Genomic DNA, 23,672 nt, shown 5'->3' with positions numbered 1-23,672 from the left:
CAGGATCCAAATCCAGCAGGGCAAATGCTACCTTATTTCCCAAGTCAAAGATTTCTGTTCAGGGCTTTGGCTTGCATTCAGCCACTGGGGCCAACAATCTGGAAGTTGCCATTGGCTCTTCCCACATCCTCAGCAGCACGGACATCTCATGGGTCCTCTCTCCACAGTGTTGCTTCCCTTTGCTCTTCCTTTGCCACCCTAGGTTTGGTTCTTGTGGCTTTGTGCCCAGGTGAGTGCAGTACACTGTATAATGCATTGAGAGCACAAAAAGAAAAGATGAGCAAGAATATATTTTAAAGAGGTAGACAGCTTTCCTAATATTTACTATAAGATTGACCTTGGGGCCCTCACTTGGTCCTGCTGTTATATGCTCATATGTTAAGTAGAATAATAGGCAATATCCTGAGAGCATAGTAGGAGTTCCACTTTCTGTGTTTCACTCTGTGTGATATAATTGATGCCAGGGTTCTTGTTTGCAGAGTCAAAGAACGAACTTAGCAAACAGTCAAGGTAGGAGGGCCAGGGAGACTTTTATTGAGAGATACAGTGTGATGACAGACAGAGAGCTCCTGGCTCAGGCCAGGAGGGGACAAGAGAGCCCATAGTGTTGCATTGTCTAGGGGATTTAGAGGTGGTTGAGAGACAAAGAGGAAAGGATGCAGATCCACCAGATGGTCTCTAAATGTTTATTTTTAAAGAGACAGTAAATTTCTTATCAGTTTTCTGGACTATTTTGCAGAGTTAACGTAAGAAATTTACTGCTTTGATCCTTTTTCAGAATAGCAGTTTCTTGGTTTGGGAGTATATCAGTCAAGGCTGCTTGTCTTGCCTTCAAGGTGAGCTGAGTTATTGATTTGATTAGGGCTGGAGGAGGAAAAGCAGCATCTGGGTAAAGTTAAAGATAAACTGGGCCTTTTAGCAGGCTAAAGTAAATTTTACAATAGCCTCATTTAATTGACACAGACAAGACATGGACTATGTTGAGGTATTTTCTTATCTGGGAGATGTTCAAACATTCTAGGCTAAGTTACTTCTGGCTTTTTAGTTTTAACTAATCTTGATTGAAGAATGCTTATATTCCTAGTTTGATATTTTACTTTAGAGAATTAATGTGACTCTGTCTTTGCTTAATTGTTTAATATGGAATTTTGGTAGGGGTCTTTTTCCAGAGGACCACACCCTACCCTGACTACACCCATGGTCCCTGTCTCATAATGAGTCATAAGAACTACATATTTGAGAATATATTCATAAATGACATATTCAATGAGGGGTTGACATCCAAAATATACAAAGAGCTCAGGTACCTCAACAAATAAAAAGCAAATGATCTAATTAAAAAATGAGCAGAGGATCTGAACAGACACTTCTCCAAAGAAGAAATTCAGATGCCCAACAGGCACATGAAAAGATACTCCACATCGCTAATCATCAGAGAAATGCAAAGTAAAACCACAATGAGACATCACCTCACACCAGTTAGGATGGCCAACATCCAAAAGACAAACAACAAATGTTGGTGAGGATGTGGAGAAAGGGGAATCTTCCTACACTGCTGGTGGGAATGTAAATTAGTTCAACCATTGTAGAAAGCAGTATGGAGATTCCTCAAAAAACTCAAAATAGAAATACCATTTGACCCAGGAATTCCACTTCTAGGAATTTACCCTAAGAATGCAGGCACCCAGTTTGAAAAAGACATATGCACCCCTATGTTTATCACAGCACCATTTACAATAACCAAGAAGTGGAAGCAACCTAAGTGTCCATCAGCAGATGAATGGATAAAGAAGAGGTGGTACATATACACAGTGGAATATTATTCAGCCATAAGAAGAAAACAATTCCTACCATTTGCAACAACATGGATGGAGCTAGAGGGTATTATGCTCAATGAAATAAGTCAGGCAGAGAAAGACAAGTACCAAATGATTTCACTCATCTATGGAGTATGAGAACAAAGAAAAAAACTGAAGGAACAAAACAGCAGCAGACTCACAGAACCCAAGAATGGACTAACAACTACCAAATGGAAAGGGACTGGGGAGGGTGGGTGAGAAGGGAGGGAGAAGGGGAATAAGGTGCATTATGATTAGCACACATAACATGGGGGGGCATAGGGAAGGCAGTATAGCACAGATAAGACAAATATTGACTCAACAGCAGCTTACTAGGCTGATGGACAATGACTGTAATGGGGTATGTGGTGGGGACTTGATAATGGGGGGATTCTAATAATCACAATGTTGCTCATGTAATTGTATATTAATGATACCAAAATTTAAAAAAAAGAGCATGGGACTACAAGAAGTGCCTTGAACACTTAAGGCAGTTCAGATCCAGAACCACAGTCCATGGGGTGGATTATGGCCGTCCAAGGAACAGTGTGGGAGGCTAACCCGGCAATGTGTAAGTAGTGTGTCTCAATAAAGAATGTGTCTCCCTGTGAAGCGTGGAGAATGTGAAGCATGTGTGATTAATATTTTTTTAAAACACTAAAGGTAAGAAAATAATAAGGGAATAAATAAATAAGTAAAATTTAAAAAAAAAGAAATACATATTTGGTCATCTGAATGATGACCAATCATTCCAGAGCCTTAAAAGTGAAATGGGTGTCTTGTCATGTTAATGAGAGACTTTTGGACCCCACCTAAAGTCGGGGGCTGGAGGCTGAATCAGCCAATGGACAATGATCGAATCAATGATGACTATGCAATGAAGCCCTCAGAAAAATTCATGAGAAGAGCATAACTCTGTTTTTTCATCCTGCTTCTCTGTTGGAGAGAATTTCCACACTTGGGGAACCAGAACTCTACGTGCTCCGAACCAGGCCCCAAGCGCCATAGAATCTCCTTTATTTGGGATCTTGCCCTGTCTGGTTGTTAACCTGTATTCTTTAAGGTATCCTTTATTAAACTGGTGAACATTAAGTGTTTTCCTTAGTTCTGTTAACTGCAATAACAAAATAGTTGAACCTAAGGACCGAGGTTGTGGGAACCCCCAATCTGTAGCTGGCTGGTCAGAAGCACAGGGAACAGCCTGGGGCTTGCCACCGGTGTCTAAAGTTGAGGGTGGAAGCCAGACTTGAAGGACAGAGCCCTTAACCTGGGGAGTCTGGTGCTGTCTTTGAGCAGATAGCATCAGGACTGAGTTGAGTTCTCTGACACCCTGCTGGTGTTTGAGAATTGCTTGGTGGTGTGCATGGGAAGACCCCCCCTCCCCACCCCCACACACTGAAACTGTGTCTGGGAACCCAAAAGGAATTGTAGTGCTGTGTGAAAAAGCACTATGCATTGCTGTTCCCTTGCCACAAGTTGCTTTCAATGGGGTTCACTTTGTAAAAGCAAGACTTTAAAATAATAGGTTATCATTAGAATGGCCCAGAAATCCTTTTGTACCAGACAGGAGTTTTCTCTTGGCAAAATATGTAAAGACAAGTTAAGCATTTTTTTCTCTTATATGATCATGTCCCAGGTTGGGCCCCTGGAAGAAAATTCTGATACAGCCTGCAGGATGATTTTGAGGGCATACCGTTGGCTTCAGCATGAGCAGGGAAGAAAGGAAGCAGAACTGAGTAGAGGGAGAAGCTGAGCTGTGCTGCAAGGAGACTCCCTGGCTGGCCTCATGGAAGCTCTGGAGCTACAGTGGTTTTCCAAGTTGTCCTGAATTGGGCTCAGACGGCGGGATCTTTATATTCTGCTGTGTAACCGTTCCGAGACGTGGGCCGCCCCAGGAGGGGGATGGGCGAGCAGCCCCTGTAGGAGCGCCATGGATACTCCCTATAGCCGGCGCCTCTGTCCAACACCGAGTTGGGGCGCTGACGCGTGGTGGAGCACCATGCCCGTCCCAGAAGACAGCTGTGCAGCACTGCTGGCCTTTTGTGAAGTGAAATGATAGAGTGTCTCTCAGTTGCATACTACGTAGCAGCCAGTTTTGGAAACATAACCACATTTAATCTGTTTTCTCAAAATAAAGAGGATGTCTTAACATAAATGAGAAAGAAGTTGTTTTCGAAAGAATTGCACCCTATGGATAAAATATTTTGAAAATGTGTCCTGTTACATGACTTAGTTGTCAAAAACTACACAAGTATGTTGCTTACTTGCTCATAAACTTGGAACCAGAGTGTTTTCACTTGTTAAAAAATTTCTGAAGAATTCCCAGGGATTGTTAACCAATTTATAAAAGTAACAAAATGCAACATCTTCAAATTAATGTTTGAGAACAGCTAACACAGGGAAAATGGAACATACTAGCTGAATACAACAAAAGTCTTGGTATAGTTAAGTGGATGGGATTGAAAAAGAGCATATCGCAATTCAGAAAGTCGGAGATGTTCGGCTTCCCTTTCACCTGCAAATCTTCTGAGGCTTCTTTTATAATTATAACAAACATGAAAAGTAATTAGTAAGATAAATGGAACTTGGATTGTTGAGCTTCTGAATCTCAAAGTAGTTATCATTTTCAAAAGATTCCTTGAAGTAACGAAGACTATTTAGAGATCATTATGAGTTGAATTGTGCCCCAGGAAGAGATAAGTTGCAATCTTCACCTCCAGGACCTGGAAGTGATTTTATTTGGAAAAAGATTTGGTGCAGTTATAATTAGTTAATGACTGCTGTTCTTTTAAGACAAAGAAGGCAGAGGCACAGAGGCAAGACAGCCATGTGGAGATGGAAGCAGAGACTGGATTCATGCTGCCACTAGCCAAGCACACCCTGGGGCCACCACAAGCTGGACGAGGCAGGGACACATTGTTTCCTAGCGGCGTCATTGGGGGCACGGCCCTGCCAGCCCCCTGATTTTGTGCTTCTAACTTCCAGAACTATGAGAGAATACATTTCTATCCTTTTAAATTATTCAGTTTGTGGCACTTTATCACAGTGGCCCTAGAAAATTAAACAGAGATGGTAATTTTTTTCCTACCAATATAAAAAAATTTAAAAACAAGTATTTTATGTAATCTCTGTTTCATCTTTGTAAGCAAATAAACATGTATTGAAGGCTTGTGCTCAAAATTTTTTAAGACAAAAAGAGTAGTTGGCAGTAGAAAATGTTTGAGGATGTGCTAGAAATTGTGTTCGAGAAGTGATTTGAAGAAATAATTTGAGGCCAAGAATACTCAGCATCTCAGTTTATTTCCGCCAGGCCTTGGGGTCATAGCAATCCAGGATTCCCCTAATCCAATTTTAGGATTCCACCTTTTCTGGGTCAGTCAGATCAGGGAAAGCTGACCCCGGCTGTGGGTTTATTTTCAGTCCTCCCTAACTCCTGTGGTGTGGCCCTTTGGTGTTTCAGCCCTGGGTGCCTGGTGATCACCCAGAGCGCTAAACACCTGCTTTGCCCCAGTCCCCAGAGTGGAAGGCACTGCACAGTCTCTTCAATGCCCCCCTCTCCCTGGGCAAAAGGGCCCCCAAATGCCTGGCTTGATTTTGGTTTCTGGATTCCCATTTCTATCTTCTCCCTCATCTTGGCCCACTTATTTCTCATTATCTTACTAGTTTTTTGACACTGAGATATTTTTAAATTCAGTTTTTTAATTGTATTCAGCCAGACGGTTGGCCCCATTTACTTAGTCTACCATTACCATAAGCCCCATCAGAGTTTAGTAGAGACTGCTATCTTAGACTAAGCCAGTGACATCTTCAAGTCTCCAGTCTTTCTTCACCCTCCATTTTTCCACCACTTTGCTACCAGATAAGTGTTTTTAAAACAATGCTTCCATCAAGTCATTGCCCAGCTCAAAAAAAAAATCTTCAGTGACTCTCACTGCGTGACGGATCTGTACTGTGTCAATTTAGTTAAGCTGGAATTTCCCAGAATTTCCTGTATGGTTCTGGATCAATGGTGGCTAACAAGAGACATTTTTGATGCTATTTGGGAGGTAGAAATGAAGCCACTGCTAATGATTTCTTTAAATATTTTACTGGCTGGTGGAAGGTGCCAGGCATGTTGTTTCTCATCTACAGCTAAGCTACCTGTTTTCATGAGGAAGGACCCAATAGAAGTTCTTCCACGTTTAGAGTTGAATGGTGGTGACCCCTCCCCTCTCCCCAAATTCACATCCACCTGGAATCTCAGAATGCGAGCTTATTTGGAAATGAAGTGTTTGCAAATGTAATTAGTGACATAAAGATGAGGTCCTATAGCCATCCTGCCTAAAGCAATCTACAGATTCAATGCAATCCCTATCAAAATACCAACAGCATTCTTCAAAGAACTGGAGAAATTGTTCTAAAATTCATATGGAACCACAAAAGACCCCAAATAGCCAAAACAATCCTGAGAAGGAAGAATAAAGCAAATAAAGCAGGGGGGATGTCACTTCCCAACTTCAAGCTCTACTACAAAGCCACAGTAATCAAGACAATTTGGTACTGGCACAAGAACAGACCCGCAGACCAGTGGAACAGGACAGAGAGTCCAGATATTAACCCAAACATATATGGTCAATTAATATACAATAAAGGAGCCATGGACATACAATGGGGAAATGACAGCCTCTTCAACAGCTGGTATTGGCAAAACTGGACAGTTACATGTAAGAAAATGAAACTGGATCACTGTCTAACCCCAAACACAAAAGTAAATTAGAAATGGATAAAAAACCTGAATGTAAGTCATGAAACCATAAAACTCTTAGAAAAAAACATAGGCAAAAATCTCATGGACATAAACATGAGCAACTTCCTCATGAACATATCTCCCCAAGCAAGGGAAACAAAAGCAAAAATGAACAAGTGGGACTATATCAAGCTGAAAAGCTTCTGTATAGCAAAGGACACCACCAATAGAACAAAAAGGCATCCTACAGTATGTGAGAATATATTCATAAATGACACATCCAATAAAGGGTTGACATCCAAAACATATAAAGAGCTCATGCACCTCAACAAACAAAAAGCAAGTAATCCAATTAAAAAACGGGCAGAGGATCAGAACAGACACTTCTCCAAAGAAGAAATTCAGATGGCCAACAAACACATGAAAAGATGTTCCACATTGCTAATCATCAGAGAAATGCAAATTAAAACCACAATGAGATATCACCTCACACCAGTAAGGATGGCTACCAGCCAAAAGACAAACAACAACAAATGTTGGCGAGGTTGTGGAGAAAGGGGAACCCTCCTACACTGCTGGTGGGAATGCAAATTAGTTCAACCATTGTGGAAAGCAGTATGGAGGTTCCTCAAAAAGCTCAAAATAGAAATACCATTTGACCCAGGAATTCCACTCCAAGGAATTTACGCTAAGAATGCAGGCACTTAGTTTGAAAAAGACAGATGCACCCCTATGTTTATCACAGCACTATTTACAATAGCCAAGAAATGGAAGCAACCTAAGTGTCCATTAGTAGGTGAATGGATAAAGAAGATGTGGTACATACACACAATGGAATATTATTCAGCCATAAGAAGAAAACAAATCCTTCCATTTGCAACAACATGGATGGAGCTAGAGGGTGTTATGCTCAGTGAAAGAAGCCAGATGGAGAAAGACAAGTATCAGATGATTTCACTAATCTGTGCAGTATAAGAACAACAAAAAAAAAAAAACTGAAGGAACAAAACAGCAGCAGACTCATAAAACCCAAGAATGGACTAACAGTTACCAAAGGGAAAGGGACTGGGGAGGATGGGTGGGAAGGGAGGGATAAGGGGGAGAAAAAGGGGCATTACTATTAGCAGACATAATGTAGAGGGGGGCACAGGGAGGGCTGTACAACACAGAGAAGACAAGTAGTGATTCTACAGCATCTTACTACACTGATGGACAGTGACTGTAATGGGGTATGTGGGGGGGACTTGGTGATGCGGGGAGTCTAGTAAACATAATATTCCTCATGTAATTGTAGATTAATGATACAAAAAAAAAAGATGAGGTCCTACTAGATCAGGGAGGGCCTTAAACCCAATGACGGGTGTTCTTATAAGAAGGCCTCTTGAAGACACAGAGATACTGACACATAGGGACGAAGGCCATGGGGAAACAGAGGCAGAGATTGGAGGGCGAGCCTTGTCAGATGCCATTGGAAGTGAGGAAGGATTCTCCCCTAGAGCCTTCATAGGCAGGGTGGCCCTGCCAGCACCTTGATTTCAGACTTGAAGCCTCCAGCACTGTGAGACAAGACATTTGTGTCTCAAGCCACCTGGTTTGTGTCACTTTGTCATGACCAGCATACCAAACTGACACACTCCAGCTCCAAGCAGAGCTCCTCCTCCATTTCCTCCTGCTCCTGAACTCCACAGGGAGAGGCACCACTTCTACACATCGCCTTCAGCATCAAGGTGGGACCGGGGAGAGGTAGGCATGGGTTCCAGTTAGTCTTTCTGGATAAGGGTTGCCTTCTTTGGTCCTTGTTTGCCCTGGCCTCGTCCACACCCAGCTTTCCTTCTCAGCAGCCAGTATAGCAACTATAGGCTCAACACTACACGTGAAGACTGCCCACCACTCACACAGTTGCCTGTAATTCTTCTAACTGCCTTACTCCATAGTGCACACAGTCTGTTTCTCTGATCCCTAACAGACTGTCTTCCAAATCAAGTAAAATTGAAATCAAATAAAACCAACCCTGACACCCAATTCCTTCCATCATATATTAGATAATTAGGTTAAGATTAATGGCTAACATGTGGAAGACCTCCTAAATGTAGGCCACTATGCTAAGAAAGCTCTTTGTATGTCTCACTAAATTTTCAAAACAACCCTATAAAGAAGGTATTGTTATTATGTCTATTTTATGCTTACAAATATTAGTGTTTACAAATGTAACAGGGGCTTAAACTCTTAAAAGGAGATGAAGAAATTCAAGTCCTAATTCATACCCAGAGTATGACTACAGAGCAGGAGTTTTTAACTCCTGTTTCAATTACACCTCAACTCCAAATTCAGTAGAACAGAAAAGAATTGTGTTTTTTCCATGGAATCTTTGGGGCCCTAAACCTCTCCGACATAGACACAAAGTGCATTTACTGACTTCAAGACTTTGCTCCTGACTTTTCCCTTTATTTCCCCCTTTTCCCAAGCCACCCTCTGTTTTGTGGTACAACAGAGACAAATTTTTCTGTTATGTCTGACTGACCTGGGTTTGAATGTCAGTTCTATCCATTACCTACTCTCAAATTGTTTAGATCTCTAAGCCTGAGCTCATCTGTAAAATTCTTGTGTTATACATGTAAAATATTACTTAATATAATCACATGTGAATGTCTGGTTCTCCCTGCTAGACCATGGCTCTTCAACTTTTAAAAACTGTAACTCACAGTAAGACTATAGTTTGCATTACGACTTGATTCACACACGCACACACACACGTACACACACACTCATACCATACTCATAAATGTGGATAACTGAAACCGGTTTCATGAGTAATGCTTGCTTACTTGCAGTAAGTTCACAGTAATATCTTCTATTTTATTTTATTCCTTAAGGTGCTGGTCGCAACTCACTAAATTGATTTCATGAAGCACAGATGGGTCAATGTTGAAAAACACTGAGTCAAACTGGGTTCTTTTACATAAGGGAGCATATTTTATTTATTTTTGTATTGCTACTGGCAAGCACAGTGCCTGGTACAAAGTATATAAACATTTGGCAAATTCTTGTGATATGACTGGGTTTTCTTTGAAGGCAGCTATCTTGTCTTTGCTACCTTGTATCCACCCCACATTGACATAATTCTTCACACAATATTTGGAATCAAATGCCTATTGTTAGGCTTTAGAGACCAAACATTTGGATTAATAAACATTTGACAAGCACCTACTGTATGGCAATACATAAATGTGGAATTCATAGCTCCTTAATTACCTTAAAAGCGGTGTGGGGGTTGCTGGGGCTAACAAGGAATAATTGCCTGAGAAATTTAAAAATGGAGTAAGGCATGGAGGCCAACATGTCACCTTTATTAACAAAGATGAGGTCACAGAACACATAGTAACATGAGAGCCGGTCAGGCCTATTATTTAAACCCTAACTTGAGGTAATCCTGAACGGGGGTGGTTCATAGGCTCTGCTGAGGCCTATGCAGATCTGAGGCATGAAGCAGCTCATACCCAGGAGGAATGTGGGAGGAGCCAAACTCAGCAAAACCAGTTTATTTTTTCTAAATACACCAATTAGGTAAGTCACTCTGCCTGGACCAGTGACAGAGGGAATAAAAGCATAGAGAGACCAGACATATTATTACCAACTGAGCTTCCTCCCTTATGGAAGGAAATTAGGGGAGGGGTGAGTGTTCCCTTCTAAGAATCAGATTTGGGGAACAAGTTATAATGTATGCATTTCACATATACATATGCATATTATTCAGTATTTAACATATGTATAGGCCTATGTAAATACTATAGTTTACATATATACATACAAATATGGTGTGTATTTATATATACATATGCATATGTGTAAAATACCAAATAATATGCATGAGTTAAATACTAAATAAAAATATAAAACAATCCAAGGAATAGCACAAGATAGGTACCTAATTAACTTCTAAATACAGTTTGCACTAGTGTTTCTCCAAACTGACTTCATCAAAACCTGGAGGATATTAAATAATTGCAGATCCTCTATAGCTCCCCCCAACCCTGCTCCCCGATCCCAACCTTCAATATGTCTGGCATTAAAGCTGGGAATCTGTTTTTAAAGCTTCCTAGGTAATTCCAATGTACAAGTAAAGCTGAGAACCATTAGCTTGGAGGAGCTACACAGAGAAGGTCAGCAGGAATCTGGGGGGTCTCACTGAGGAAGAAATTGGATGGACTGCAGGATAAGTAGGATTGAGGTGGTCGGAAAGGAGGGAGCAGGGCATTTCTACACAGGGATGAAAACAATAGGGACTCCAGAAGTAACTGTGACTTAAGAGCAACCTCAAGACCTTACTCTTGAAAACCCTTACAGAATTCATCTTTGGAAAAATGATCTATGCTAATAGAGCAAATCATAAGACAAATGGCAGCGTGGCTTAATGGAAAAGATCTCAAACTTTTGAGTATTAGGAGACTGGTTTCTGGCTGTGTGACTTTGCCCTCATCAAAACCTCTTTCACCTGGATATTTAAGGATTGTTTGTAAAGATAGGAATTCCTAAAGCATTGTGGGGGAGATGGTTGCACAATCTTGCCTATTTCAGTGTAAAGGAGTGCAGAGAGCATTAAGAGTCAGGAAAAAGAACTAATAAAACTTAGCTAAACCTTAACAGCAGACCATTCCGGAATAGTAAGAGATTCAATGTCTAAACTTAGAGAGAGACCAGATCAAAGGAAGAGAGAGCGAGAGGCCAGCCAAGGGCTGTTTGAATCCTAGTTTACTAAATCCCCATGGTTTACAACCCTGATATCCACCCTGGCAGGGCCCTTGCTTATTTTTATACTGCTTCTCACTTTAGGTCCCTGTATCTTAAACCGGCTAATAGCCTTTGTTAGGGAAAGAGTGAGTGCTGTTCAGGTGCTAATGCTGAGACCGCAGTATCATTCACTCACACAGCAGGAAGAAACAAACATTCCATGACTGGAATGGTCAAAGGAAAGTGGGGAAATGTAGAATCTAAGCATTAGTAAGATTAGTAAATTAGCATAAGCATAGCCATCTTAGAAACCTAGAAACCATTTTCTGAGGGTGTGACTCAGGAAGAAGAAAAAAAAAAACAACCTGGGTCTGGGTAAGGCCTTGAAAAACAAGTTAATCATGAGCACCGGGTGGTGGGCAGCTGTGACCCTTGGTCAGCTAACCTTGGTCAGTAAATCTTACATACCAAGCTTATCGTGCAGAACCTCCCTAACCATTGAGGAGTAGTCTTACCCTGCCCTTGCTTAACCCCAGGATATATGTCTTGCAAGAATAATGTATAGTTATAGAAAATTGCTATGAGTTAAGTGCTTTGAAATTGCTATATAAACCCTTGGCTCTGAGTGCTCGGGGTCCTTGTTGAGACCCGCTGCATCGGGCTGACTTGGACCTCAGCTAGCTAGCTGAATAAAGACTGCTTGAATTTACATCTCTATGCCTGTGTAGTTTGTTCTCTGGGGAAGCCTCCGAAGCCTGGACCCTAACATCAGAAAATGGCACTGCCATTCATCTAGCTTAAGCTACAAACCTGGGAGTCATTTTTTTCTTTTCCTCACCTATCTTCACATCTAAATTTATTAGCTAATCCTGATGATTCTAATATTTATCCCAAATCTGTTCACTTTTCACTGATTATATTGATTACTACTCTAATCCAAGACATCATCTTTTACTTGGATTACTCCAGAGTTTTGGATAGGACAGACCTGGGGTGGGGCCTGGGACCTGCATTTTTAACAAGTTCCCAGGTGATGCTGACGCTGCAGGTCCAGAAACCATTCTTTGAGAACCACTGCTTTAGAGCAATGATTAACTATGGGTGCATATGAGAATCACTTAAGAGCCTTCAAAAACTACTGTGCATTTGACTGACTTCTAGAGATTCTGACTCCTTTGGTCTGGCCATTTGTAATTAAAAAAAATTCCTCGGTGATTTGAAATGTGCATCCAGGTTTGAAAAATACTACCAAGGCTTAGAGAAATGGCTAAGTTGTTCACTTCTTGTGGCCTTTGCACTCCTGTTATGTGGTACAGTCTTCCCATTAGCTGGATCCTTCTTGTCATTCAGGCCTCAGACAGAAAGTCACTTTCTCAGGTAGGCCTTCCCTGATCACTCCAATCCAGAATAATCTTTTCACACTGTCCTTCTTTTTTCTTTATAGGAATTAGCTGTTCATGAGATTTCTCTATTTATGCTTATTAACTGTGTCTTCCAAGCATAATCATGTTGACTATAAACACGGCTGTCTTGTTCACTGCTGTGTCCCCAGCACTTAGAACAGTGCCTGGTATCTATTAGGTATTTAATATACATGAATGAAAGAGAAGATAAAAGCCTTTAAATTCTTCCAGTTCTTCTGTGTTCAACTGTTAAACTGGATTTTTTGATAAAAAACGTGTTTTATTTATGCAAAAAGAACTGACCCATCTACGAAAACAAAATCAATGCATTTTTTTTTTTGGTAAATGTATCATAATTGCACAGGATTCATTCTCTAAGAACCCGGAATTAAATTTGCAAAATCATGGTCCCTTAATGTATTTTCATATACAGTGTTTGCTCATAATACTGCTGTTTGGGGAATATACTTCATAGAGTGGGGCAGCTGGGTATGGCAAAAATATATTTATTAAGTCAAAGGACTGCTGCTCAGATATTGTTTCCTTGTTTTTGGAGACAGAAGAAAGGAATTTGTAGAACGTAAAGTACTGCAAGGAGCAAGCAAGTTACAGGAAAACGTAAAGGTTACATCTGGTTCCTTTGAAAAGAGAGCTATGCATTTCTCTTCTCTTCTGGAGGCACCTCTGCAACGAAAAATGTAATCTGGTGGAATTGAGTAGTTTTAATTTCAGGTAGAGATAAAGTACTTGAGATTATTACAGTGTCTTGTTTTACAAGTGCGGCAAAATTTGCAACTGCAGGTCATCTGTCGCTTCGTCTCAAGGGAGCAACTTATCTGAATTTAAAACTCAGGTGAATTACGGGCAAACATAAGTCCTTAAGTCCCTCGGGGACCATTTCTGGAATACACTACCTATGAAAACGTACAGAACAACATCGGTGTCAGAGGAAAAAGTGAGATTCCGTGCCTGCGGCCGGTCTTTGGCACGGATGCAGTATTTCCTCAAAGTCCCAAGTATCCATCCATAGTTCCCAGCAACGGGGCTTGGTTCAACCCTGTTGATAACCCTGCCTGATAAACTACAACCAGTTTACCAGACAGCTGCCTCCCCTTTGTTCTCTTTTCGTCGATCATGTCTTTAAACAAAACGACTTTGTATGTGGAATAACGGTTAAAATCACTCTGCGCTGCATACCAAGCCGCAGTAGAGACGGGTTGTGGCTTGAGAAAGACCAAGGCAGCAGGGTCGAGTGGGAGGGGGAAACCCAGCGGCTGGGTCGCGATGCATTCTGGGAGTTGCAGTCCCCTCCCAGCGGCCTCGACGAGCCTCCGTCGGGCTCTGCACACCATTTCCCAGCGGCCTCCGCGCAGCGGAGGCGGCGAGCGGTGGGGGTGATCGGAGATGAGCTGCCGCAGGGGTTGGAGGTCTGGGGCCGCGGAGCCGCCGCAGGAAGTCGGTACCTGCGGCTCCCCGGGGCCGAGGGCTCCTAGGGCGGGCGTCGACCAGGGCCGGGTGGCCGCCGCGTGTGCCTGAGCTCGCCCCTCTCCCGTCCGCGGGCGCTCTGCGGCCGCCATGGAAGCACATCCGGCTGCCGCTGGGGTCTCCTGTCGCCGCGTCCCCGGCTCCCCGGAACGATGAGGGGGTAGGGGCGTTCTGCGTCCCGCCTCCGGCCCGCGCTCGTCGGCCGGGGAGGAAAGGGGGTTCGGTCGCGACGGCCCGCCGCGGTGCCCGCCCCCGCTCCGCCCCGCCCCCTGGGGGCGCTGCCGAGGGGCGCCCGCTGCCCATGCCGCCCCGGCGCCGCGCCGCGCCCGGTGCCCGCCGCTGAAGCCCAGGACGCCCGCCCGCCTGCCCGCGCCCGCCGGCCCGCCGCCCCGAGCCGTCTGCCCTCCAGCCCCCAAGATGTGGCACAACGTCGGGCTGACTCTGCTAGTGTTCGTGGCCACTCTGCTGATCGTCCTGCTGCTGATGGTGTGCGGTGAGTGGGGCACTCGCCGTGGGGCAGTTACACCCCGCGGCACACACGCCGCCTCGACTCGTGTTGCTGAATTGTTTGTTCTGTATTCTTTTTAAAAGCGTAGATGGACAAGTGTCTTAAAGTCATCTGTTGTCCACTTGCCTCTCAGGGGTGAGCTCAGAGGAGATGTACCCTTGACCCTTGACAGGCCTCCTGGCATCCTGGAGAAAGAACAGGATCCAGGGCTGGGCATCTTATTCGGGGTTAAACCAGATATATTGCTTCACCGGCACCGTCTGCTCTTGATTGCCATTCTTACCACAGTCTGCCCAGATTTTAACCTTGGCCTGTATTCGAAGGTGAAGTGATTGGTTACTCCTTTTTCTTTTTTACAGGTTCTGACCCTAATGATAATGAGAAGTTTCACTACCTCCATTTGATCGGGGATAGGGACAGAGTTGGATTTACAGCACACGTGAAATCCTCTTGTTTATTTCTAGTTCAGCCTTACACTTCATTCCGAACAGAAATAAATGTTGGGAGTAGGCAGAACCTAAAAACACCGGCTTGTATTAAACTTGCAATGTCAGGTCACCTAACTCTTAGTTCTGTAGTAGTGGTGCTATTTTGTTTGCTGTGAGTTTTTTCCTTCTTGGAATGGGAAGACGTAAAACTTCTCAAGGCCATATTAGATCTTTTTTATTTCTTTATTTACAATAACTGATATCTGCAGATCTCAGCAAAGTGGGGAACAATTGAGAAAAATTGGGCAGTATTTGGAACCAAATGTCGGTTTATTTTTTTGTAATTACAGTATTCAAGTTTGGGTTCAGGTTGATGCAATAAATTGGTCAGAATTCATAATAAATACTACAAGGCTTTTTCATTACATGATTAATGTAGTAAATGCTCAGTATCAGACGTGTTTGGAGAATGTGATTCCACTTCTACTTATGCATATGTAGATATTTGTATTTATATACCTGTATGTATATTTTTAATTTTCTTGCTTTACTAAGGCACAACTGGAGTTAAAGCTTCTAATTTACAGCTGTTCTCTTAATGATGATAAAACAATTGAAAAGCCTTTCTCAATTTCCTGCTTGTGATGTAAGGATTTGGGGCTAATTGTAGATGTTTAAGATTCTTGAAGAAAGGAAACCAGATCTCTGTGATTTGTTTGGATGTGAGGAAGGAGGAAAGCATATGTTTCCTTTTCTGATTTGAAGATGCAAGATACCTGGAGATGAGGTTGTGACATATAGACCATACACCTTGGATAAGATATTTGCCAGACTTGTCCCTGGGGCATCAAAATTCCTAATTATTACGTACATCAGACTTGCTCTCTCAACTACCAGTAGCTACTTCATTTTAATCTTAATCATTTTTTCTAAAAGTGTCCTGCCTGTGGTTTCAGAAAACATGGAATGAGAGCTGAGGTGTGGTAATAAAAGAACACCTTATTTTGACTGGAATGGTCAAGAACTAAGAGCTGTATGAAGAAGTAATCCGAGCACACTTTGTTGGGAGAGCTAATGATGGGGTAGCTTCATGTTTTGACTAGGATGGGCCTGGGGCTTGGAGGGAGGGATCCCCCTAGATTTGAGAGAGAAACTAGGGCATTGTGTTAATTTACTGGACCTGCCGTAATAAAATACAACAGGCGTGAAACAACAGAAATTTATTTTCTCACAGTTTTGGAGGCAAGAAATCTGAGATCAAAGTGTCAGCAGTATTGATTTCTTCTGAGGCCTCTCCTTGGCTTGTAGGTGGCCATCTTCTTCCTGTGTCTTCATATGGTCTTCCCTCTGTGGTGTCTGTGTCCTCATCTCCTCTTACAAGGACCCCTGTCATATTGGATTAGGGCCTCGTGCTTATGAATTCATTTAGCCTTCATTAACTCTTTAAAGTCTGTATGTCCAAATACCATCACGTTGGGAATTAGAAATCTGTGACACAGGTCTGCCCCAAGAAACTCAGCCTAGTTTGTTTTAGAACTCCGACCAGCTCTTTCACAGTCAAGTTTCGTTTTCAAATTTCAGGTTCCTAGGAAGGTTTTCCTTCTCCTGTTCTGTTGGTTGTGCCTACTTTCTTGCCTCTGACGCATTCTAAAATATTTTCCACTCCCACCATTCACTGAAGCAGCCTTTGTTAAGGTCAGTAACGGATGGATGTTCTCCATATTGCCAAGTCCTTGGTCACTTGTTGTCCTAATTGTACTTAACCTCTCGTACTCATTCTGTGCAGGTGAGTATTCCTTCAACGGAGCATTTCTTTGGGCTTTTGTGCACTGTACTTTCATGGTGTTCTTCCAACTATAGTGACTAATAAACTTTTCCTGGCTTTTCCTTCCCTAGAATTTCTTTCTTGATCACTATCTACAATGGAAAATAAATGTTAAATTATAACCAGTACATTCTTAAGTATATAAATTACATATATCAGTTCATATATACATATAATACACTTCTCATCTCTCTTATTTCTGAAATAAAAATTTTAAGTACTTCCTTGTTCTTTATGAGATACGTGTTATTTTCTATTATATTTCTGTAATATGATACAAATACATATGGTTCTACTTTATCTTTCCTCTGTTCTCTCTCTGTGGTATCTTACCAGACCTAGAAATTTAAATATTAACTGTGACTGACTTAAACTGATATCTCCAGCTCTTGCTTCTCTCCTGCACCCCAGGCTTCTGCATCCATTTTTTTTTCTTGATAAATAAGCATCTCAAACTTAGTATAGCTAAAACAGAACTCTTGGTTTCTACCACCTGGTTCCTCCCTTCCCCTCTTCCCATCTCAGATGTTCCCAGCAGCCAAGGACATGGATGTCATCCTTGGTTTCGACCTTTCCTTTACTCCCCACCCCTCTCCCTTTCTAGTTATTAACTCCATTTGGAAGTCTGTTCAGTTTTATCCCTTAAAAAATCTGAAATATGTTCTCTTCTCCATGTCTCTCAGCACCACCATCACCATCGTCATCTTTGGCTTGCCTTAGTTTCCTAACTAGTGTTTTCCACCCTGTCTTTTTTATTTTATTTTATTTTATTTTATTTTGGTATCATTAATGTACAATTACATGAGCAACATTATGGTTACTAGACTCCCCCCATTATCAAGTCCCCCCCCATTATAGTGTCTGTCCATCAGCATAGTAAGATGCTGTAGAGTCACTGCTTGTCTTCTCTGTGTTGCACAGCCCTCCCTCTGCCCCACCCTTTCTTTTTATAATATACTTCTCACATACTAGTTAGACTCTTATTAAGGCAGTGCTTTCATGAAAGTTATTAATGAAAGAAAGTTTCAAAAGTCAGTAGTACTAAAAGACATTAAAAAGTTCCCTTCAACCTTCAGTTACACTGCTTCTGCCAGTTATTTACTTCCATATTCCTAAATTATTTATTCATAGCTTTTTCTTGATTTTGCAGTTTTAGACATTACTTATTAACCATGATAGAGTCTCCATTTCTGTCCTTGCGTGTCATTAATAATGACAACTTTTGACTAATTTGAGAGTCAAGATTTGTAATTCAATTGGATAAATGGTCCCTGCTGGTCAAATAGTGTAATAAGACTACAATTCTTTTTTATGTGGTTTTCCATTTTACTTAAAGTTCATAATTGCATTTTTAATTTACCTAGTATTACTTTTTTGTATGTACACATTGTTATTCCTCTCCCAGCCTCTCTGTTTCATCTCTTACACACACCCATTGATAATATGTCCTATGTATTCAAAGGAATGGTTCCTCTCATTTCCAGATCCCCTGCCTCCCCAACTCTTCTACCCAGTCCCAGAGACCCCTTACCTTCTCAACAGCTTTCATTCTCATCCTATCCTTAACTTTCTCTGCTGCAAACCCAGTTTTCTGGATCTCATATTGTGTAATCAATCTTAGTTTACACTTTTGTTTTACAGGAGCACATTTTCTGGTAACTTTCTATGAAAGAATGCATGGAAAGTACTTGTTTGAGCTAACGCATGCCTGAATGTCTTTTTATTTATTTTACTTTATACCTTTGTATTTGATAATAATCTGAATAGATGTCAGGTTGCATATAATTTTCATCTAGAATTTAAAAATTATTACTCATTGATTATTAACTTCCTAGCCCTGATTTTGAGAAATCTAATGCTTTTTGTTTCCTTGTCCTTACATGTGATGTGGTTTCTCTTTCTATATGCTTTCTGAATAGTTTTAAAAAAATCATTGTTATTCTGAATTGTCATAACAGTATGCCTTGGTATGTTTCTTTCATTGCTCTGGGCCCTTTGGATTCAGATTTGTTCTGGGAAAAATTTTCTAAGGAGTCTGATAATTTTCTGCCCTCCATATTCTTCATTCTTTCTGAAACTTCAGTTAGTTTGATGTTGGCCTCATGGACTGATTTTTTAATTTTATCTTATCTACTACTTTCTGTCTTCCTCATTTCTCTACTGGGAAACGTGTTTGTTGGGTTTTCTATCTTTTAGGTTTTTATTTTAGCTATCCAATTTCTAATTTCAGAGCTTCTTCTTTGTCGTCTGATTATTTTTCTTCAGCATGTATTCTGTTTGTGTAGTAATATCTTTTTGCTTGCTTGCTTTGCACTCCTTTTGTGATTGGAGATTTTCTGCAAATGTCTAGTGACCTGTTCTCTAATCATATTTAAGGGTCAGGTAGTAAAAGCTGGTGATAAATTCAGATGTCAGCTCTGGGCTCACCGCAACGTGGTGGGGCAGTAAGTTGGCTTCTTCTCTAGTGGATCCCCAGTTATTAGTATCTAGAGGTTTACTCTCAGAGTAGTCCATCTCTCTGGAGAAAAATAGTCTCATTTTTTGCTTAGGTATTAAAAACTCGGCTGCCTGCATGCCAACACTGTAAACAGACGATCAGCCAAACCCTCTTTTCTTCCCTACTGCCCCCTCTCTTCCCATCCCAAGTCCTGATTTTTTCCTGTGATTCTTGATTGAATTTTGACTCTAGTTGGTATCCCCCTGTCCTGCCATCCAGATTTTTGAGTCCTTATCTCTGCTAAATCAGTTGTTACTCTTAAAAATGTCACCCTTGCTTAAAGCCTGTCCTATAATGGCTCCCCATTTCTCTTGGAATACAATCCAGATTTCTTACTGGGGCCTGCAAGCATCTACGTGATGTAGCCGCCTGCCTCTCCACCCACCTCCTCCGCTCCCTCCCTAGTGTTCCACTAGGAGGCCGACTCTCCTCAGGGCCTTTGCCCTTTGCCTGACTTCATTTGGCTCTCCTTGTGGTAGGGTCCTCTTCACTCAGGCTTCACATCAGCTGTTGTCCCCGAGAGCCCTGCACTGCCCTCCCAGGGTAGCCCATCCAGTCACTGTTTATCTCTTTGAGCCTCAGTTTCCAGAGCAGTGAGCTCTGTCTGAAATGAGCTGTTTGATGTGTTTGTTTCCCCCAATTAGAGTGCAGACTCCATGAAGGCAGGGACTTTGGCTTGTTCACTGCTCTATCCCTGGATCCTTAAGTAGTGCCTGGAGTGTAGTAGGACCTCAGTATATTTGAAGAAGGAATGAAGAAAGATTCCTCAAGATAAATTATTAAACTCCCACTACAAGTAAGTCTTAGGTGTGGCACTGTGAAAATTAATTTAGGGAAACCTCCCTGACATGGTGTTGGGAGGCCTGCTGGGGAAGCTCTCACCCACCACTCCTCAACCTTGGACCTCATCAGAAGAGGTGGCCACCGTACTGCTTTAGCTGGGTTAGGAGGTTTCCGCTTTCCACCTCCCCGTTAGAGCCCCGCCAATGGGAGACTCTCACGGTGCAGCCAGTGAGAAGCCACCATACTTGGGACTCCACTTTCCTCCAGTGGACTCTTGCTTGGAATAGCCCTCCCAACTAAGCGCCTTCCTCTGTAAAAAAGTTCCTCTCCTTTGTTCTCCAAACATGCCCATGGTTCTGCAGTACCTGGCTTGTTCCAGATTATCATTCTCTGCTTTGCTCAAATAAACCCCTTTTTGCTGGTAAAATAACTGACTTTTATTTTTAAGATTAACAGGACAAACCAGGGCTCTCTTGATAGATAATCCTTATATTTCTCAGTAGAACACACTTAGTGAGATCTTATTACCAGGGGCCATGGTGGAGGTCATGGGTGTCCAAAAATTAAAGCATAGTCCCTGCTCTTGAGGGTCTTCTACGCCAGAACTGAAGATATTCACAAGGTAATTCCAGTAAAACCTAGGCTTCTGAGCTCCAGTTTTACAAACATGGTTCTACTCCTTTTCCTGTTTTTTCACAGGGCTCAGAATCTACCCAAAACAACTCCTTGCTTTCAGTTTATGCGCAAAACTGTAGGCATTTTTTTATCTTCCTCATTCATTCCCAGTCATTGAGCCATATGTCATCCACCCACTCATCCACTAGATACTTGAGCATCTCTTGTAAGTATGGGTGTTCTGAGAAACAAAGATAACTAAAACCTGGTTCTACCACTGAATTACAAGTTCAGGAAGATGATAAAGTCTGGTCGTCACTTTCAACAACAAATTGCAAGAGTCTTAAGAAAAGGTCTGTAATGTAGGTTCACTGTCCTTTTACATGAAATTCATCAGCTTGAGAGTGTATATCCATTCCCCGTTACCACCTTCCTTTCAAATGGATACAAGTGTTTTCTTTGCCCAGGTCTCCAAGAATAGTTAACAAGTGCTGAGTTCATTTCTGTGGGATAATAAAAATGTTTTTGATCTTTGGTTTCTGGCACTGGGCTCCCTAAGCTCCTGGAATCCTGGATCAGGGAGGTGCTAGAAGCCCTTTTGTTTTTCATAGCAAGCCCTGTGACCACACCTGTGTTTTGGCTGGGAGGGGGCTGCCTAGATAATTTCAGGATAGCGGCTGGTCATACGAAAGACCAAACATGCTTAGTGGGTGGGAAGTTTCAGCTCTACCCCCTGACCATCTGGGGAGGGGTTGGGGATTGGGTTATAAAAACTATGGAACTAAGAGTATAGTGAGCATTTCAAACTTACCATATCTAAAGTCACTCTTGGGCTTTTCTTGCAACTTTGCCATCTCAGTAAAATGGCAATACTGTCATTCTAGTTGTCAGCGAGGCCTCCCCAATCTATGATACCAGCCTTCCACACATGCCCTCTTTCCGATTAGGTTGCTTTAGATTTTCCTGTCATTCTTCGTTATCATTGGACAAGGATGTTGCAGTAGGGATGGTATTTGTAACATAGTAAGTGCTTGAGAAATATTTAAATGAGTGAATAAATGAATGAATTTTCAGCCCTTAAAGAATTGGTTAGGATGAGGTTATAGATGGGGCAGGAGGCATCAGGGCTGTGGCACTTCAGTCACATTACCTGCAGAGTTTATGCTTTCTTATAGGCAATAGTCTAAGAGTTTTTAGTGGGAACTTAGAATTTCACTTAAGCTACAGTGTGTGTAGAGTGGAAGGCTAGAAGCAAGGAAACCAGTTAGCAGGTTAGCATTAGAGGTTGGTGAAAGTTTGAAGTAAACGGCAACGGTAGGGGCTGGAGCCTTGGTCTTCTGGTTGTAATGTGATGGAGTAACAGTCATGCCACCTCCATCCACTCGGCCTACCTCTGTGTCTGAAGAGTTTGTGAGATTTGAGATCTTTAGGTCCCCGGAAAATACCAATGTGGGTCTGTATGAGGAGAGAGAAGGAGTTATTTGTCTAGTATGCAGACCATCCCTTCTCCAGAGGCTAGCTTGGTTGTGCCCCCGTTCAACCTGGCTCAGCAGACCCTGGAGAGACTGAAATTTGTAGGTCTTGTCTAGTACCCAGTTCCATGTTCCTGCTGTGACTGACAAGGTCAGGGAGTTAGTGAACAGAGTTGGACTTTGGCCGATCTAGCTGACCAGCACTGTCACTTATTAGCTGTGTGACTTGAGCAGTGTGTCAGCCTCCCTTACTTTAGGCAGTAGAGGACTTTGCAGTAGAATCTGGGAATGCTGAAGATTGACTCTCTGCTTCTCTAGCTCATTCTGAGGTACAGGTGAACAAATATGAATTACTTAGTAGGTGTACAAATATGAATTACTTAATGTCTGAAAAGCAGATTTTTCAAAGATTAAATCTTGTTTTAGAAATTTAAACTATCTTTAATATGGTTTTACTTGTGAGAAATGTACATTTCACAGGTACTGTAGAATAAGATAAAATGTGTTGATCACAGAAAAGTGTGAACAGAAAGTACAGTTTAATGAGTGTTAGCAATTGTGTGCAGTATTGTGACCACCACCACAATCAGAATACAGAACACTTCTTCACTCTAGAAAGTTCCTTTATGTCCTTTGTAGTCAGTCAGTACTTAAGTCCCTGCAGCAAGTGCACTGCTTTCCATAGCCATAATTTTGCCTTTTCTAGAATTTGATATAAATGGAATTACAGAGTGTGCTTTTTTGTGTTTGACTTCATGCACTTAGCATGATGCTTTTGAAATCCATCTGTGGTGTTGTGTGTATCAGTAACTTACTCTTTTTATCCATGAATAATACTCCATTGTATGGATATACTATTTATTTATCCATTTATTTATTGATAGGTGTTAGAGTTGTTTCAGCTTTTGGCTATTACAAGTATTATTACTATTGTTAACATTCAATTATAAGTCTTGGTGAGAACATGTTTTCATTTCATTTGGGTAACTTTATAAGAAACTGCCAAATATTTTGCATTACCAGCAGCCATGTAATCAACTGTCTGTTCAGATTTTTTGCCTACTTAAAAAAATTGTATTGTCTTAAAAATAAAAAAAAACCATACACACACAAATTTAATGAAATAAATTTCTTTACAGATACTGCTTTTGATTTAAAAAAAATTTTCATTCAATTCTAACTATTTTCTAGTTTTATTCATGCTTTCTCTTTTGGATCATGGATTGTTTAGAAATACGTTATTTAAATTCTGACTATTTGGTTTTTTTCCCCTGTGTATCATTTTGTTACCAATTTCTAGTTTAATTTTGTTAGGGTCAGAAAATGTATTTTGCATAATAAAATTTAAGAGGATTTACTCTTCA

The 23,672-nt window shown here is 41.6% G+C and overlaps 1 protein-coding gene across 1 annotated transcript in view; it reads left to right on the top strand.

Moving 5' to 3' along the window:
* Positions 1 to 14,513: 14,513 nt before the first annotated feature.
* Positions 14,514 to 23,672, top strand: part of SMIM13 (small integral membrane protein 13) — a 36,078-nt gene continuing 26,919 nt past the window's right edge. The window contains exon 1 of the mRNA XM_037011566.2: positions 14,514 to 14,673. Coding sequence (XP_036867461.1) covers positions 14,598 to 14,673 — 76 coding nt within the window. The 5' untranslated portion in view covers positions 14,514 to 14,597. The remainder of the gene's footprint in view (positions 14,674 to 23,672) is intronic.

Source organism: Manis javanica, chromosome 16, assembly GCF_040802235.1.
Source record: "Manis javanica isolate MJ-LG chromosome 16, MJ_LKY, whole genome shotgun sequence".
Lineage (NCBI taxonomy): Eukaryota > Metazoa > Chordata > Mammalia > Pholidota > Manidae > Manis > Manis javanica.
The sequence above is the reverse complement of the archived record's forward strand: the minus strand, read 5'-3'. Positions and strand labels throughout refer to the sequence as shown.